We start from the raw sequence: 18893 nt of genomic DNA, 5'->3' as shown, positions 1-18893 counted from the left end.
ACTAGTAGTAATATAAGTATCTAGAGCAGCTGTGGGCAACCTACGGCCCGCGGGCCAGATCCGGCCCGTTTGAAATGAATGAAACTAAAAAAAAAAGACGGTACCCTTTTATGTAATGATGTTTACTTTGAATTTCTATTAGTTCACACAAACACTCATCCATGCTTGTGTTCCGGCCCTCCGGTCCAGTTTAAGAACCCATTGTGGCCCTCGAGTCAAAAAGTTTGCCCACCCCTGCCTAGGCCCAGCACAGTGTCACCATAGAGGGACACATGGTATGTGCTTGTTGAGTTGAATGAGCAGACCTCTGTTCATCTCTGGTGAGAGTGAGCAAATAAATTGCCCCCTCCTCTCTCTGAGCACTCTGGGGGCCTAGGGCTCCATGCCAGATCCCAAAGTTTGGATGTCTGGGGAGGAAAGTGGCCTTGGGAAGCTCAGAAAACAATGTGCTTAGCAAGCAGAAGTGGTCCTGCAGGGAGTGAGAAATGGGGCTACAATCCTGACTCAGCTTTGCTTGTCCTGTGACCTCAGGCAGGTAGCCCCACCTCTCCTGCATAGACTGCATCTAATCCAAATAAGGTCATGGCACATCGATCTCTAAAAATAAGTTCTCCCTCACGGCTGGGGCAGTGTATGAGGCAGTATATACCCTTGGCTAGGACTATCTGAGGGAGCACTCTGGAGTCCCTTAGCTGGTCCAGGTGCCCACAATCTCACCCACTGGTTGCTGGGTCCCTAAGAGGCCTGAGGGCACAGGGTCCCTTGCCCACAGGCCAGGAAAGAGAAACTAGGAAAGGAAGGTTTTTTCTCCCCTTTTCCCTCACCCCTCTGGCTTGAAAGGATAAAGACAATGATGTATTTTATGCAGCTACAGGTTCTGAGGTAGGCAGTTCGCAGGTTGGTCAGCTCAGTGATGATCTCAGAGCATTTCTGAGTTTTGCAGTTGGCTGTCCTCGTCAGCCCATGAGAGCAGCAGCGGCATTAGGTGGCATCTCCAAATAGAGCCTTGCTCCGGCTGGCAAAGCCTCAAACCTTTTTACTCCTTCAGGGAGGTGTAACTTACATGTAACAAACTGGCTTATTTAAAGCCCAGAAGTTGAAGAGTCAGGCATTGTATATACCCAGGAAGCCATAAACACATTCTGTCACCCCCAAAGATTCCTCTTACCCCTTTTGTCCAGCCTGTTTCCCAGGATTTTATAAAAGTGGAATTGTGCAGCGTATGCCATCCATTTGCTGGTTTCCTCTTTTTTTTGTGCATGTAAATATTTTATATTTTTATTTAAAAAAATCTTTATTATTGAGAGTATTATAGATGTCCCCTTTTTTTCCCCTCATTGTCCCCCTCCACTCGGTTCCCGCCCCAGGCCTTCACCACCCTATTGTCTGTGTCCATAAGTAATACATAATATGCATATAATATCTTTGGTTAATCTCTTCCCACTCCCCACCCCCATCCTCCTTCCCTCTGAGATTCATCAGTCTATTCCATGTTTCCATGCCTCTATTTTATTCATCAGTTTATTTTATTCATTAGATTTTTTCTTCGTTTAATTTGATTTTTCGATTCAATTGTTGATAGATATGTATTTATTGCCATTTTATTGTTCATCTTTTTTACCTATGTCTCTTCCTCCTCCTTCTCCTCCTCCTCCTTCTCTTTCTCTTCTTAAAGAATACCCTTCGACATTTCATGTAATACTGGTTTGGTGGCGGTGAACTCCTTTAGCTTTTTCTTATCTGTGAAGCTCTTTATCTGATCTTCAATTCTAAATGATAGCTTTGCTGGATAAAGTAATCTTGGTTGTAGGTTCTTGCTATTCATCACTTTGAATATTTCTTGCCATTCCCTTCTGGCCTGCAAAGTTTCTGTTGAGAAATCAGCTGACAGTTGTATGGGTATACCCTTGCAGGGTATTCCCTGCTTTTCTCTTGCTGCTTTTAAGATTCTCTCTTTTTCTTTAACCCTTGGCATTTTAATTATGAAGTGTCTTGGTGTGGGCCTGTTTGGGACTCTCTGTGCTTCCTGGACTTTAAGTCCATTTCTTCCACCAGGTAGGGGAAGTTTTCTGTCATTATTTTTTTCAAATAGGTTTTTAATATCTTGCTCTCTCCCTTCTCCGCCTGGCACCTCCATAATGCGAATGTTGGTACTTTTGAAGTTGTCCCAGAGGCTCCTTTTACTCTCTTCATATTTTTGGTTCTTTTTTCTTTTTGCTCTTCAGGGTGGGTGTTTTTTGCTTCCTCATATTCCAAACTGTTGATTTGCTTTTCGGCATTCTCTACTCTGTGGTTGAATCCCTATAAATTCTTCTTTATTTTAGTTAGTGTATGCCGAATTTCTTCTTTCTTTTTGCTCACCTGATTGGGTGTTTTTGTTTCCTCATATTTCAAATCGCTCATTTGATTCTTGGCATCCTCCATTCTATTGTTGACTCTCTGTAAATTCTTTTTTATTTCAGTTATTGTATGCTTAATTTCTGACTGGTCCTTTTTCATGTCTTTGAAATTTTCACTAAGATCCTTGAAAGTCTCACTAGTCCTTTGAAGCTCCTATTAATTCCCTTGAAGTTCTCATTAAGTCCCTTGAAGCTCTCATTAAAATCCTTGAGTAACCTCATAACCATTGTTTTGAAATCTGTATCCAGTAGTTTGCATGCTTCTATTTCTTTCATTTTTAACAGTTTCTTTGTCTCTGCGTTTTGGCTGCTTCCCTGTGTTTGTTTCTATATACTAGTAGAGCTGTTATGTCTCCTGGAATTGGTAGAGTGGCCTTGTTACTTAGGTGTCCTGTAGGACCCAGTGACTCAGTCTTCGCAGTCACCTGAGCTGGGCACTCTAGGTGCACCCCTATGTGGGCTGTGTGTACAGTCTTGTTGTATTTGAGCCTTTACTGCTGTTGGAGTCACTAGGACAGTGGTTCTCAACCTTGCTGCACATTAGAATCACCTAGGAAACTTTTTAAAATCCTGATTTCTGGGCCTCATCCTCCAGAAATTCTGTTTCTTTGTTATTAATGTTGTGGCCCGACCCCATAACAAAGAAACAGAATTTCTGGAGGGCCGGCAGGAGCTACAGAGAGATCTGAAGATGGCTTCTACTTGTATTGGGCTAGGAAGTGCTCAGGGAAAGCCCAGCTGCGAAGCAAGGCAGGCTGGTGCTAGTGCTGGGTCTTGGGCCTTTTATTGATAGATTTGGGGCACACTGACTCCAGCTACTGCTAGTTAAAAATATTTAGGAAAACATTTTAGGAAAGCTTGTGTTCCGGCTGCAAATTGGATGGGGTGGGGGTCTCAGGGAATCACCAGGGCAGACGAACAGAGTAGGGTATGCTGATGGAAACTCAGATATGGCTGCCAGTCAGCTCTGTACTGGGGGAGGTCCCAGCACAGGAACAATGACCCCGTGAGCACCCCTGTCTGGGAGAAAGCCACCCCCGAGTTCCTGCCCCAATGCCAGACAGTCCAGTTCCTCCCCGTGTGTCCCTGGAATCCCCCCAAAGATGACCTGCGCTGGAGCTCAGAGGAAGCGAGACCGTGTAAATTCATGTATAGGCCTCTGTGTCATTCAGCCACAATCCTTGCTGGTTTTTACATCCCAAAGTTACGGGGCCTTCTCTTCCCAGCTGTGGAACCCTGGGCTGGGGCTCTGGTATGCAGCTGGGGCCCCCTGCTTCTCACAGGAGGCCTTGGAGATATCCCTTCCGATGAAAAACACGCCACATGTGGGTGTAGGACTAGCATGTTTCGCACCTCCACCCCTCCTACCAGTCTCAGTGTGCTTTCTTCTGTACTTCTTTGGTTGTAGGGTTTCCATTCACCCCGATTTCAGGCAGTTCTGAATGATGGTTTTCTGTATTTAGTTGTAATTTTGATGTGGTTGTGGGAGGCAGTGAGTATAGGTGTTTACCTATTGGTTTTCCTGTTCATATAAATATTTCCCATTTGCTGGTCTCTTACACACGGCCCAGTCATCCTGAGATTCCTCCATGCTGTTGCATGTGTCGTTGTCACTCCTTATGGCTGAGGAGTGTCCCATGGTGTGGATGGATATGGTTTGTGTCTCTATTCACATGTTGAAGGACATTGACATTATCTCCAGCCTGGGTCCGTTTAAAGTAAAGTTGTGTGAACATTCACTTCTGAATCTTCACATGGACAGTATGGCTTAATTTCTCTTGTGTAAAAACCTAAGAGGAATAGCTGGGTCACAAGCTGGTTTAGCTCTGTGAGAACCTGCCAAGCTTTACTGAAATGGTTGTCCTACTCTCTGTTCCCATCGGTAGTGGATGAGGACATATCTAAACCCACAGGGTATGAAAGAGATGCCAGGAGAAGGGCTTCTCCTCTTCAGGCTATGGGGTGGGGTGGGAAGGGTGGTTGGGTTCCAGCAGGTGTGAGCACTCACTCAGCAGTGTCCCCCAAACAGGTACCCTGACCCAGGCAGAAGAGCGGGGTGAATTAGCACAGGAAAGGCTCTGAGAAGGTCTGCAGTGAGAGTCTATAGAACGTTGTTGAACCTGGTGTCTCCCAAGCAATTCAGTCCTGGGCCCTTGCCCCATATCGCCTCCCACCCTCCCTGCAAAAACTCTGCTGGTCCCTGTAGTTCACTTGGGAAACACTCTCCTTGAGGAATTCCCTGGCTGTGGCAATCAGATAGCCTCCAGTCTATGCTCTTTGATTGGGGGCCCCTGAGGGAGGGAAGCTGGCATTTCTCACCCCTGCCCCAGGCACTCGAATTGAGTGTCTTCCCTCCCTCCGCCCCTGCCCAGGTGCTCATCTGCCGGAACTATCGCGGTGATGTGGACATGTCGGAAGTGGAGCACTTCATGCCCATCCTGATGGAGAAGGAGGAGGAGGGGATGCTGTCGCCCATCCTGGCCCATGGGGGTGTCCGCTTCATGTGGATCAAGCACAACAACCTGTATTGTATCCCTTTGCAGGAGAGCCCCTGGGGGACTCCTTTGTGGGCATGTAAGCGTGCACATGTGTGCTCACGCATACAACTGAGAGCTGCCAGCACCTGCCCTGGCCCAGCCCAGAGTGTCCAGGCACAGCCTTCCTGCAGCTCCCTGCTGTCTGGGGACATGGGCAGAGAGCACCCAATGATAAGGGTAATGGGTGTTAGAAGAAGAGGGGGTGTGATGGGACCGCACCTGATCTGGGGATCCAGGAAGACTTCCCTGAGGAAGCGACATTCTGGAGGAGACCTGCAGGGAGGCAAGGCATCTGCCAGCCAGAGGAGCGGTCAGGCCCAAGGAGCGCTAGGCCTGAGCGAAGGCTCCACGAGGGAAAGTGGGGCTCATTCCAGAAGCTGTGGCGCAGGTGGCTGCACCAGGGGGAAGGGATGTGTGGTGGGAGAGACCCGAGGAGTCAGCAGGGTGCATACGTCGGGGTCCCACAGGACATCACCTTCAATGTGACGAGAAGTGGACGGCCAGGGTAGGGTTGGGGGAGGCTCCAGGCCCCAGGATCTGCGAGGTGACAGCTTAGGCTTGTGGATGCTCCTTAACTGCAGCTGCCATGCAGTGGTCGCCACTTCCAAGAAGAATGCGTGCGTGTCACTGGTGTTCTCTTTCCTGTATAAGGTGGTGCAGGTGAGTCGCGCCCCAGGGGCCCCAGAGGGCTGTGGGTCACCTGATCTGTTGTGTGCCTCCCCATACCAGCCATTCCAGAGCTATAGGGGAGCTCCAGCTGCCCCATGTATGGGATTCGTCGCCTTAGTTGTCTCCCCTCCCGTACCCACCCCCTGGTGAGGAAAGTGGACAGGAGAAGGTGGGGCTCAGGGCAGGGGTGCCCCCTGGCCCTGGGAGGAACAAGTATGCCCCCCAGCTGGCTAGCCAGCTGAGAGTTAGGGGTTGGAGAGGTGAGGTAATTGGGAGAAGGGCAGAGCCAAGCTTTGCTCAGAATCTCCTAGGGCCGTGGTCGGCAAACTGCGGCTCGCGAGCCACATGCAGCTCTTTGACCCCTTGAGTGTGGCTCTTCCTAAGCCTTAGGAGTACCCTAAAGTAACAATGTACCTACCTATATAGTTTCAGTTTAAAAAATTTGGCTCTCAAAAGAAATTTTAATCGTTGTACTGTTGATATTTGGCCCTGTTGACTAATGAGTTTGCCGACCACTGTCCTAGGGGGCTCTCACAGTAGAGGCCCACTGAGGCCCGCCATGGAGAGAGCTGACACGCCAGGCCCAGGCTGACAGCGAGATAGGGAGGCAGAGAGAGTGGCACATGCAGATGCCCTGGGGCAGGAGTGCACGAGGTGCGGTCAGGGAGCATCAGGCAGGCCAGTGTGCCCAGGACATAGGGAGTGAGGGACAAAGTGGGGCTGAGGTCAGCAGAGTTGTTAGGACTGGATCACAGTGGGTGTGGAGGGGCAGACAGGCCTGGTGAGTTGAGATTTCATTCCAAGTGTGATGGAGATGGTGGGAGGGCTTTAAGCGAAGACTGCTCAGGCTGATCTAAGTTAAGATGATCGATCTCTGGCTGCTGAGTAGAGAAAGAATGTGAGGGCAGCAGGGGGGCCAGTGAGGTCGCTGCAGCTTGTAGAAGAGAAGTGGAGGGGCCTGGCTGAAGCTGGGGTTTGGGGTGGAGAATGGGACCCAGGAGACCTGGGGTGGGCCCAGGAAAGCGTGTATACCTCCAGTGGTACCATGTGCAGCTAGCTCAGGAGCCACTTGTGCTAAACCTTCAGGAGCAGGGGCCGGTCTGACATGAGGGCACGCGGTACGGGAGGGGAGAGCAAGGAGTGGGCCTTCGTTACTGGGTGGCGGTGCTGTTGCAAGCAAGGCCTGGGCGTGGGGAAGTGGGAAGGAGGACGTTCTCCATGGAGGGTCTAGCAGTTGTCTCTGCTTTGGTGTCAGTGCTAATGAAACATTCCTTCCTGAGCCTTACATTTTTTCTGCTGAAACGGGGACGATGTATCTGCCTGCACAGCTGTACAGACTGGGAACTCAGGGAGGCTGGAAGAGTCCAGAAGCATCGCTTGTTCTGTCCCCAGTGGCTCTTGCCTCCCACTTGAGTCGCCTCTGACTCAGAGGCCAAGGAGACAGTTACAGTGAGGACTAAAGGGAAGCTGGGAAGGGGCCGCAGGGATGTGGATATGGGGCTTCTGACCAGGCTTCAGAGGACACCTGCAACCCCTAGCGTGGTTCCTGCCTCTCAGGTAGCCACACTGCTGCCCCATTCCCTGAGTCAAAGGTCTAGTCTGTAGTATGTTGCCCAGCCTAGAAAATGGGCAGGTGCAGCTTATGGGCAAAAGGGTTGTTGTCTCTGGGCCTCAGGGCGTGAAAGGCAAACGGATCTGTGCAGGCCTTTCTCCCTTCCTCGTCCTTCCCTCACCCATCGGCTTGCCCCCACTGCCAACATCACAGGTGTTTTCAGAGTACTTCAAGGAGCTGGAGGAGGAGAGCATCCGCGACAACTTTGTCATCATCTACGAGCTGCTGGATGAGCTCATGGACTTTGGCTACCCCCAGACCACAGACAGCAAGATTCTGCAGGAGTGAGTAGGCAGAGTGGGGTCTGGCGGGTCACAGCAGTGGGCAGTTTGGGATCCTTTCCCCTGCAGCAGCCCTGCATGGTCTGAGCATTTTCTTGTTACTAGGTCTTTATTTTCCACCCACAAAGGTGCACTAAACGCTTGGTTGTTAGGGTGTCAGTCACCTGCCTTTGTTTTTTGCTGTCACAAAGGAGGCTGTGATACAATATCTTCTTTTCTGGAATCCTGCCCTTCAAATAATGGCCACTGTGGATTAAGTGCTTCCTGTGAACTGTGCCCTGTGTGAGCACTTAGCATCCACTCGATTCACAATCAGAGGCACTGTCTCCCATTGTACCAGGGAGCAATGTAACTTGCCCATGTCCCGTACCTGTTGCTCCCCAAGTGGAATGGGTCACCAGGTTACTTTACCAGGGGCTTAATCCCCCTCTGCAGACCAGTGGTGCTTTTCCTCACTACCGCTGTCTCCTTGGACCCCCCAAATGAACGTTCAATGCTCATTGTAATGAGTTTTTTGGGCTTTTTGAAATTTACGATATTGTTGAATTAAACAGCCACAGATGAAACCAGAGCCTGCCTTTTCTGGAGCCTGTTACGGTGAGGGGCTGTTTTCAAGAATGCCGGTGCTTGCCTGCCTTAATTCTGAGCGTGGTCTCACAGGTACATCACTCAGGAAGGCCACAAGCTGGAAACGGGGGCCCCGCGGCCCCCAGCCACTGTCACCAACGCGGTGTCCTGGCGGTCTGAGGGCATCAAGTACCGGAAGAACGAGGTGTTCTTGGACGTCATCGAATCTGTCAACCTCTTGGTAGGCTTCTTTTCTTTATTGTTTCAAAATGTTGTCTTCTCCATGATGGTTGTAAAAGCAACAAAACTTTTAAAATTAGTGAAACCCCGAGAAACATTTAGGTTCTGTGTGATAGATCAGCAGGATTCAGTTGGGGCTACTCATTGCAACGTGAACTTGTTTTATCTTCATGAACTTTTGTTTTTACTTAGAATCAAGACATTGACATTGTTTTTTAAAAGAAGAATATATAAAATTAGAAAGTGAAGGGCTCCATAATCAGAAAGCCCGCCTCACTGTATAAACATATGTTGTTTTTCTATAAAACAGAGCATAAGGTGTGGTTTTTCTGCAACTTGTTTTATTTTGGTGGGAGGGGTGTTGTTTTTGTTTTACTGTTTTGTAATCTTTGTTTTTTTCTTTAACTTTATTTTTTAAATACCATTAAGTAAAATTGACCTATGAATTTTAGAATGTGTACGTGTTTGTGTATGCACTCTCATTATCAGGATACCAAACAGTTCCATCACCTCCCCCTTGCTGTCCCTCGGTAGTTGCACCCTACTCCCTGTCTCCAACCCCGGGCAACCACTGGTCTGGTCTCCATCCCTGTAGTTTTGTCTTTCTGAGATTGTCCTGTGAATGGAATCCTACAGTATGTGACCGATTGAGTCTTCCTTCTTTCACTCACCATATTGCCTTGAAAGTAATCCATGTTGCTGTGTTTATCAAAAGTTTGTTTCTTCTTATATTTATTTATTTTATATTCTGAACCACAGTATGTTTATCCATTCACCCACTGAAGGACATTGTGCTGTTCCCAGTGTTTGGCACTTGTGAAAAGCGTTGCTATAAACATTTCGTGTACAGGTTTAGACGTGTGCAGTTTTCATTTCTCTAGGGCAAATACCAAGGAGGGGGGTTGCTGGGTCATATGGTAAGTGCATGTTTAATTTTATAAGAAACTGCCAAACTGTTTTCCAGAAGTAGCCACACCGTTTTGCATCCCGACTAGTAGCACAAGAGAGTTCTAGTTGCTTCACATCCTTGATTAGTATTTTGTTTTTGTCGTCCTACTATGTATGTAGTGGTATCTCCTCATGGCTTTAACTTGCATTTCCCGAATGGCTAATGATGTTGAACATCTTTTTATTGCTTCTTTGTCATCCAATAGCCTCTTGGGAGAAGTGTCTCTGCGTGTCTTTTGAGCATTTTTAAACTGGGTTGTTTGTTTTCTGATTATTGAGTTTTGAAAGTTCTTTATATATTCTGGATATGATTCTTTTGTCAGTATGTGATTTACAAATATTTTCTCCAACTCTGTCACTTGTCTTTTCATTCTCTTGGCAGTATCTTTCACAGAGCAAAAGTTTTTAATTTTTAGAAAGTTCAAAAAATTGAACTTTTTTGAGTTTTAAAAATTGATTCTAAATTTTCTTCTTTATAGTTTTACATTTAAATCTGTGATCAAGTTTGAGTTAAATTTCACATAAGTTAGAGGTTTATATTGATTATTTTTGCATATAGCATAGTTTTTTGTAGCTCTAATAATTTTTGAAAAGACTATCCTTTCTCTATTGAATTACTTTTGCATTTTTGTCAAAAAGCAATTGGTCATATTAATGCAAGACTATTTCTGGACTATCTATTCTGTTCCATTGGTCTGTATATTTATCTATTCCTTTGGCAATACCACACTGTCTTGATAACTGTAACTTTATAGTAGGTTTGAAAATTAGATAATGTGATTCTCCCAACATCCCTGTTTTGTTTTTTTTAATTGTTTTTAACTATTCAGTTCCTTTGTATAGAATTCTAGGATCAACTTGTCTGTACCTACAAAAAATTCTGGGATTTTGATTGGTATGGTGTTAAATAACTATTTAGTTTGGGGAAGAATTGATATCTTTTTAAATATATATATATATTGATTTCAGAGAGGAAGGGAGAGGGAGAGAGAAAAACATCAATGATGAGAGAGAATCATTGATTGGCTGCCTCCTACATGCCCCATACTGGGGATTGAGCATGCAACCTGCAGGCTGACACTCTATCTACTGAGCCAAACCGGCTAAGGCTGATATCTTTTTTAAAAAACTATGTTTTTGATATTTTTAGAGAGGAAGGGAGAGGGATAGAGAGATGGAAACATTGATGAGAGAGAAACATTAATTAGCTGCCTCTTGCACGCCCCCTACTGGAGTTTGAGCCCACAACTCAGGCATGTGCCCCTCACCAGAATTGAACTGGTTCATGGGTTGATATTCAACCACTGAGCCACACTGTCCAAGCAAGGATTGGTATATTTAGCATATTAAGTCTCACAATCCATGAAATAGTATTGTTTCTCTGTATACACGGTGGGGAAATAGTAGGCTTACAGTTGTGAGTCTGTGAAACAGAGTTTATTCTTGTATTATTAATTATTGTATTATTTGCTATACTTACAACTGTAAACCTACTTTGCCTACCGCCACTCTTGTGTATTTAGGACATCTTTGATTTCTTTCATCGGCATTTTGTAGTTTTTACCATGTACATGTTTTGTTATTTAGGTATTTCAGTGTTTTGAAGCTATTATAAATTGCATAATTTTGCTTTTATTTGGTAGAATTCACCATTGAAACTGAGCCTGCAGATTTCTTCTTTTAGCATATTTTAATTACAAATTCCAATTCTTTTAAGTTGGTCCATTTCATCTAAGTCATTGAGTTTATATGCATAGGGTTGTTTATAGTAGTAGTCCCTTATTATCTTTTTTTTTTAAATATATTTTATTGATTTTTTTACAGAGAGAAAGGGAGAGGGATAGAGAGTTAGAAACATCGATGAGAGAGAAACATCGATCAGCTGCCTCCTGCACACCTCCTGATGGGGATGTGCCCGCAACCAAGGTACATGCCCCTGACCAGAATCGAACCTGGGACCTTTCAGTCTGCAGGCCGACGCTCTATCCACTGAGCCAAACCAGCTACGGCATCCCTTATTATCTTTTTAAGTCTGCAGGGTCTCTATCCCTTCTTTTGTTCCTGATATTGGTAATTTATGTTATCTTTTCTCTTTGTCAGTGTTGTGAAAGTTTCATATATTTTATTAATGTTTACAAAGAATCAACATTGATTGTTTTCTTTATTATTTTTGTTTTCAATTTCATTGATTTCTGCTATTATCTGTAGTATTTCTTTCTCCATGAATTGGGTTGATTTTGCTCTTCCTTTTCCAGTTTCTTAAGGTAGAAACTGAAGATATTGATTTGAAACCTTCCTTTTCTAATATAAACATTTAATGCTATATATTACTCACTAAGCACTGCTTTAGCTGCATTCCACAATTGGGGATTTTCAGATTCAAATTTTCAAAATATTTTCAAATTTGACTTAGATATTTAACAAAAACATTTTGGTTAATTTCTAAATGTTTGCAGATTTTTCTTTTATCTTGTCATTGATTTTTAATTTTATCATTGTTTGACAATATACTTTGTATAATATCAAGTCCTTAAAGTTAAGGTTTGATTTAATGGCCCAGAATATGATCTATCTTCTCACTTTGTTCTCATCATTTCACATTCTGACATGAATATTAGACCTTCTGTTATTGTTCCATGGTTGCCCGAGGTTCTGTTCATTTTATTCCATCATTTTTTCTGTTAGTTTAGATCGGATAATTTCCACTGATCTGTCTTCAAGTTCACTGTCCCTTTACTATGTTATCACCATTCTGCTATTGAGCCTATCCAGCAAGTTTTTAGTTTCAGTTATTGTATTTCTTGTTGTAAAATTTCCATTTGGTTCTTCTTCCTATCATGTTTCTTTGCTGAGATTTTCTGTTTTAACATTTGTTGCAAGAGTGTTTGCAATAGCTGTTTAAAGTGTCAGATAATCTCAATATCTGTACCAGTGTCGGCATCTGTTGGTTATATTTTCCATTTGAGCTGAAATTTTCATGGTTTTTTGTATGCTGAATAATTTTAGATTATATTCTGAAATTTTTGGACATTATATTATAACTAGAGGCCGGTGCACGAAATTTGTGCACTTGAGGGGGGGGTCCCTCAGCCTGCCTGCACCCTCTTGCAGTCGGACATCCTGCCATGGAGGTGGGAGTGGCTCCCGCCACCGCCACTGTGCTCGCCAGCTGTGAACCCAGCTTCTGGCTGAGTGGCACTTCCCCTATTGGAGTGCACTGACCACCTGATGGTCAGTGCACATCATAGCGACTGGTCGTTCTGCTGTTTGGTCAATTTGCATATTAGCCTTTTATTATATAGTATATTCTAGTTCTTGTTTAAATTAAATGGAAAATATTGAAATTTTTGTGTTAGCCAACAGTTGACCTGGTTCATTGTAGGCCATGGTTTCAACCCCATTCTGTGGGGCATGAATGTCAGTTCTGTTTTCAAAGCCTACATGCCATTTGCAATTTGAGTCTCTCCCAAGAATGCATTGCCCAGTGGTCAGTCAGGGCACTTTGGTTCTCCAAGTCTTTGACGTGCATGCCCATTTCTAGAGACATGAACAACTCCATGGGGTTGCTTTCCTGAACTCCTCGCTCTCTGCTATCTGCCTGGTACTTTCTAGCAGCCTGGGGCTTCCCTTTTTGGTTCTGGGGCTCTCGATCCCCAAACTGTCACACTTGTCTGCACTTGAGCCTGAATCCTGGGCTTGCCCCACCTCTTGGAATAGCAGCTACATTGCATTGCCTGGGGCCTGGGACATGAGAGAGCAGTAAAGTGGGGAAATGAGGGATTTCCGAACTCCCCCTGAGTGGCAGGAAATTCCCTTGGAGGCAAAGCTAGAGGTTTCCGAGAGCTCAGTCTGCTCCCCGGTGATGCTCACTTCTGCTTCCAGGTTCCTCGCACTTTCACACGGGGGAGGGGGCACTGCTCCTTGGCTCCCCCTGGGTCCTCCTACTGAACTTTCCAGTCTTCCCGCATCGCTGCCAATGCCTCATGCCCAGGTTTTGTAGTTGAATCTGGTGGCAGAGAAAGAATGCAAGCCAACCCCACCTCACCTGCATGCTGCCTGTCTCCTCATTGGGAACTGTCCTGCCTCTACTGTTTGGGTGGTCCATGATGACTGGCCAGTCCCGTCATGTGGCTTACTCGGGTTTGCCCATTCTGATTATGACAGATGGTGGAGAAATGAGCGTGCTCATGCATCCTCAGACATGCATGTTGGACATCTCCCTTACCTGGGCGTGATTTCTGGAGGTTGAATTCCCAGACGTGGCATTCTTGAGAGAACTTCCCAAAGAGGTGCTCCTAGTGGACGTAATATGACTGTACTTGCCTTCCTTCTCTCTCTTTTTTAAAAAAATTTTTTTATTGATTTCAGAGAGGAAGGGAGAGGGAACGAGAAAAACAAGGGAGAGAGAGATAGAAACATCAGTGATGAGAGAGAATCATTGAGCTGCTGCCTCGTACTGGGGATTGAGTCCACAGCCTGGGCATGTGCCCTGACCAAGAATCCAACCATGACCTCCTGGTTCATAGGTCGATGCTCAACCACTGAGCCATACCAGCCAGGCTGCCTTCTTTCTTTTTAAGCCAAGGGGCAAGATGGTAGCCTTGCTAATAACTATGTTCCCTCCTGCCTGAAGCCCTTGGTCTGACATTTTGTTGAAACCAAAACATGGTCCATCTGGTTCTTGGGAGGAAAAGCAAATCCCTAGAGCACTTTATAACCATCTGCGTGGGAAAACCTGGAGAGTTCAGAGGGTTCGGGGGTATGTTTGGGGGGCTGTGCCTAAAGAACGCTGCTCCTCCCCATGCACGGAGGCAGGTATGGACACCTAGGCACGTTGGAATGCCTTATTCCTAAGTGTGTTTGCAGAGCTGGCAGCCGAGTCAACATTGGCCTCCAGATTCCGGAAATCTGGATGGAGTGGAGTACTTAGCAGCTGATCCCTCAGCAAACATCTCTGTGCCCACCTGGAGAAGGCACTGGCTTTGGGCCACCTGTCACACCTCAGCTGGAAAGGGCAATTTGTCGTGATTGCTGCCCAGAGGGCCAAGATCAGCCTCTGGCGTTGTGGCGTTTTGTCTCCGCTTCCTGGCCCTCCTTCCCAGCATTCACGACTTCCTGGGTTTAGCTACAGAAGGCCATGCAGTCTCCACTCCCCAAGGAGGAAACAGCCCCCCAGAGGAGGGGACCTAGGGGCAGTCACAGTCATGGGCAGCACGGAGGGCCATGGATTGAGGCAGGTGGGAGTAGCACCCAGCCAGCCTGGAAAGAGAGGACCCACGTCTACCGAGCCTCCTGTCCTCAGGCGCAGTCTCCCTGCTGACCCTGCAGTGAGCAGCTTGGCAGAGCCCCTCCCCAGAGAGGGGATGAGACAGGCAGACAGGCTGGTGAGAGGCAGGGGGAGCGGCAGCTGCTGTGCCCTGTGAGGTCAGGGAGCTGCCTGCTGGGGCGAGGACAGGAGAGGCAGTGTGGCCAGAGTATAGCGAGTGATGGGGGTGATGGAGCGAGAATCTGTCGGGCCTTCTGCCCTGTTTGATGCCTTTCTCAGGGTCGGCAGCCACTCAGCACCTCAAGTCTCTGCTCCCGTCAGAGGCAAAGGCTTTCATGTGGGCATGTGGTGCTGTTGGGACCCTCGTAAAAGACCGGACAGAATTTCCTGCTTCTCTGCAGATAGGCAGCTCGGGCCTCCACCATGTGTGTGGCTGGCGCCTCTGAGGAGTGGCCCCGGTGGCCCAGACTCGCTGTTGGTGTGCATGTGGCCTTGTGCAGAGGGACTCTGGGGTGGTGGTCAGGGCTGTGGCCCCAGCACTGAGCCATTGCTCTGTTCCTTTGGTACATGACTCCCTCCTCACCCCCCACCCCCACCCCCGCTTTGTCTCAGTGTCCTTTTCTCTAAAACGGACTCAAGGAGAGTAGCTTCAGCCCTGCTCGGCTTTTCTCTAAAACGGACTCAAGGAGAGTAGCTCCAGCCCTACTCGGTTGCTCAGTGGTTAGAGCATCACCCCGCACACCGAAGGGTCACAGGTTCAATTCCAAGTCAAGGGCATGTACCTGGGTTGTAGGTTCAATCCCTGGCTCTGGTCTGGGTGTGCGGGAGGCTCAAACCAAAGTGTCTCGGGTTCAATTTCTGGTCAAAAGCAAGTACCTGGGTTGCAGGTTCGACCTTCCACCCGGGTTGGGGCGTGTGCGGGAGGCAGCCAATCGATGTGTCTCTCAAATCGATGTTTCTCTCTCTTCCCCTCCCTCCCTCCACTCTAGATAGATAGATGATAGATAGATAGATAGATGAAGGAGGGTAGCTCCAGTAGCCTTGTCGCACTCTCAGATACCTCCCAGTTGGCATATGAGTTATAGGGTTGCTCATGCCATAGCCCAGCCCCACAGACTGTTGAGGGGTGCAAGAGGGGGCCTGGTGCAGGGGCACTTTTCGGTCCGTGTGAACACCGATTCCCTCTGTTATTTTGGATCCATGGTTATCAGACTTCGGGGCAGCCCAGGGGAGCAGGGAGGGTTCAAGGCTTAGGATGCTCCTCCTTTAACCAGCCCTAGGAATGTGAGCCTGATGGCCCCCTGGGGCGTCGGGGCTCCTGAGAGGGCATGGTGCACGGGAGAGCCTGAGACAGTGTGCCAGGCCCAGGCCCCAGGCTTGTCTGTGAGGAAGGAGCTCATGTGGCCCAAGGCCTCGAGGGTAAGGCCCACAGGTGTCTGCCTCACTGACCCTGGCACGAAGGCTGATGGGACGGATGAGACTCCCCCAGCTCAGGAGACAGTGAGAAGGGCATCGAGAGTGGAGGTGGCCGGAGAGTCCTGCAGCATGGGGGTGGGGGGGCAGCAGCTGGCGAGCTGGGACCTGCCCTCACACCCACCCTTTCCCACAGGTCAGTGCCAACGGCAACGTCCTGCGCAGCGAGATCGTGGGCTCCATCAAGATGCGGGTCTTCCTCTCGGGCATGCCCGAGCTGCGCCTGGGCCTCAACGACAAGGTCCTCTTCGACAACACGGGCCGTGAGTACCCGGGCCACGGGCTGTGCACGGCGCCGTCTCCCCCGGCGCTGGATCCTGGGCTCAGTTAGAGCTGAGGGAAGGTCACCGGGTGAAGGAACACATTGATCCCAGCACCTGGAAATATTTTCACATCGTTTACAAGACAGCTGTGAAAATTAATGAATAAATACCTAGAAATGATAGCCTACAATTAATTCGTAATAAATTAACAGGAGGGACCTGGCCTAGAAGTAGAACTCCTGGGGTGGGGCAGGGCCAGAGCAGCCTCAGGGGTCCAGATTGTTGGGGCTTTGTGTTTGCAAACTGGATCACCCACCTCCCAGCCTGCCACAGGCCCAGCAGTGGGGGCAGTGTCCCACCTGGTCAGTTCCATCCGCAGCAGCAGTAGTCGGCGCCTCTCAGGCATTCGCCCATCAGGGCAGCTCCTCTCTAGGGCTGGATTTGACCCACACAGGGCTCTGTGGGGTGGGAAACCAAGGCAGGACTCCAGAACCCATGGGTCAATGGGGCCAGCGCCCTCGGGAGCCCCGAGCCATCACCACAAACACAGCAGCTGAGTTTGTTAGTCATTCAACAAACGTCCCAGGCAGCCACCCTACCTGGTGATTGGTGTGAACCAGGCCAACCAGCCCTGCCCTCAGCATGAGCCCAGTGTCTGGACATGAAGGGGGGCCTCCATGTGAGTGAGGAGGGATGGGGTGGGGTGGAGAGGGTTGTCGCAGAACCAGGTCCCTTTGGTGTTCGTGGCCCAAGATGCTCTCACAGATTTGGGGCAGCTCTGCTCTGCCAGGGGTGGGCCCCAGGTGGTGGGAGCGTTGCTGAGAGTGGCCCGGAGGCCTCGGGTCCTTACGCTCCCCTCCCCTTAGGCGGCAAAAGCAAGTCAGTGGAGCTGGAGGACGTGAAGTTCCACCAGTGCGTGCGGCTCTCCCGCTTCGAGAATGACCGCACCATCTCCTTCATCCCGCCCGACGGCGAGTTCGAGCTCATGTCCTACCGTCTCAACACCCACGTGAGTGTGCCAGGCTCCTCTCCCCGGAGCCGGCTCTCAGCACTGGGCAGCAGTGGGGGGCTCCATGGTGGGGGTGGGTTGGGGACGGGTCCTGTCTCCTTCCTGTGGTCGGGACAGTCCCTGTCCAGGATGCGTCTCGTGTCCATGAGGTGACACTCAGTGCAGGCGTGGGGACCCTGTGTTTGAAGACCCAACTGTGGGAGGGGCCAGGCTGCTTTGGCATCACTGCTCCTCCTGGGAGCCCCAGCAGTGATGGTCCCTGCGTTGTCACAGAGGCCCTTGGCGTCTCCCTGTGACCGGGGTCTCTGTGTTCTGGGCTTACCCCGTGCAGCTGGGACTCCTCCTCGGGCCCAGCAGTGTGTGTCGAGCTCACACCCGGGTGATCGATCCCTTGCCCTGGGCCCCGCCTCCCTCTGTGAGACGGGCTTTATAAAACAGCCACTCTCCCGACAGGTCAAGCCCTTGATATGGATTGAGTCAGTGATTGAGAAGCATTCCCACAGCCGCATCGAGTACATGATCAAGGTGGGTGTTGGTCCTGTGGACAGAGTCAGCCTGGGGGCTGCTGAGGGTGCTTCTGTGTCTCTGGCCTGACCAGGGCCCTTGGCACAAAGTTCTGACACAAGACAGGGGCTGCCGTGGGGCTCAGTGACTCCCATCCTGGGGAATGAGGCCTGTGGCTGTCATCCTTGCTGCCTCACTGTGAGCTCAGGTTCGGGAGTGGGCCGGCGGCACAGAGGAGACACACTGCCCAGGTGCTGGGCATGGCCATCATGTCAGTGGCCACATGTCAGGCAGCCAGGAAGGCTACTGCCTGCCAGACGGAGCACTCCTGCTGCTCAGTGAATCTGTCTAGCCCCGGCCAGCTGTGCGGACACAGACCTGGTCCCAGGAGGCCAGGGCTGGGCCAGAGGGAGGGATGGGGAGCCCGGACGGCCAATGGAACAGGACGGCAGAAACTGAACTTTCAAAATCAAGCATAGGGGGACTCTCGGGGTAAGAGAGGGTGTGAGTAGTGCCTAAGAATGGGCGGGGGTCAGCTTGGTGGAGGTCCCACAGACCAGGCCAAGGGGCACATGGCCCTGTGGGAGCACGGTGGGTGGGGGCTGGGCTGTCTCCCTTTCACCTTTTACAGCCTTGACCATGTGGGCCTCTTTAGGCCAAGAGCCAGTTCAAGCGGCGGTCAACAGCCAACAACGTGGAGATCCACATCCCTGTGCCCAATGATGCCGACTCGCCCAAGTTCAAGACCACGGTGGGGAGCGTCAAGTGGGTCCCTGAGAACAGCGAGATCGTGTGGTCCATCAAGTCCTTCCCAGTAAGCACTGTTCTCAGCGGGGTGCCCCCTCCAGACTTCACCCACATTCCACGTGCTCCCTGTGCCCCTAGTGCTGTGGCCCGGCAGCTGTGGGATACCCCCAAACCTTGAGACAGGCCACAGGGTAGGATCCCCACCTGGAGCTTCTGGGAGGGTCAGGAGGGAGGGGAGAGCTAAGGAGCTGGCCGGGCAAGGAGGGAAAAGTGGAGCCTGGGAAAGCAGAGGCTGGCTCAGCCTGTGGGCCCCTCACCACCTTCCTCGCCAGCATCAGTAAAGTGCCCCCTCCCCCTTCCCTCCTCCCCTCTCTTTCC

At 49.4% G+C, this 18893-nt stretch overlaps 1 protein-coding gene across 1 annotated transcript in view; it reads left to right on the top strand.

Annotated features, from left to right (window-relative positions):
• The window catches only part of AP1M1 (adaptor related protein complex 1 mu 1 subunit), a 31692-nt gene that overhangs the window by 5105 nt on the left and 7694 nt on the right, over window positions 1-18893 (top strand). Inside the window, exons 2-9 of the mRNA XM_006768447.2 lie at window positions 4772-4928; window positions 5529-5596; window positions 7371-7501; window positions 8159-8306; window positions 16129-16255; window positions 17122-17264; window positions 17718-17789; window positions 18424-18582. Of these exons, the coding sequence (XP_006768510.1) occupies window positions 4772-4928; window positions 5529-5596; window positions 7371-7501; window positions 8159-8306; window positions 16129-16255; window positions 17122-17264; window positions 17718-17789; window positions 18424-18582 (1005 nt within the window). The remainder of the gene's footprint in view (window positions 1-4771; window positions 4929-5528; window positions 5597-7370; window positions 7502-8158; window positions 8307-16128; window positions 16256-17121; window positions 17265-17717; window positions 17790-18423; window positions 18583-18893) is intronic.

This window comes from Myotis davidii, unplaced genomic scaffold (assembly GCF_000327345.1).
Source record: "Myotis davidii unplaced genomic scaffold, ASM32734v1 scaffold1203, whole genome shotgun sequence".
Taxonomy (NCBI): Eukaryota; Metazoa; Chordata; class Mammalia; order Chiroptera; family Vespertilionidae; genus Myotis; species Myotis davidii.
Note: the sequence above shows the minus strand (reverse complement) of the source record. Positions and strands in the feature narration are given on the sequence as shown.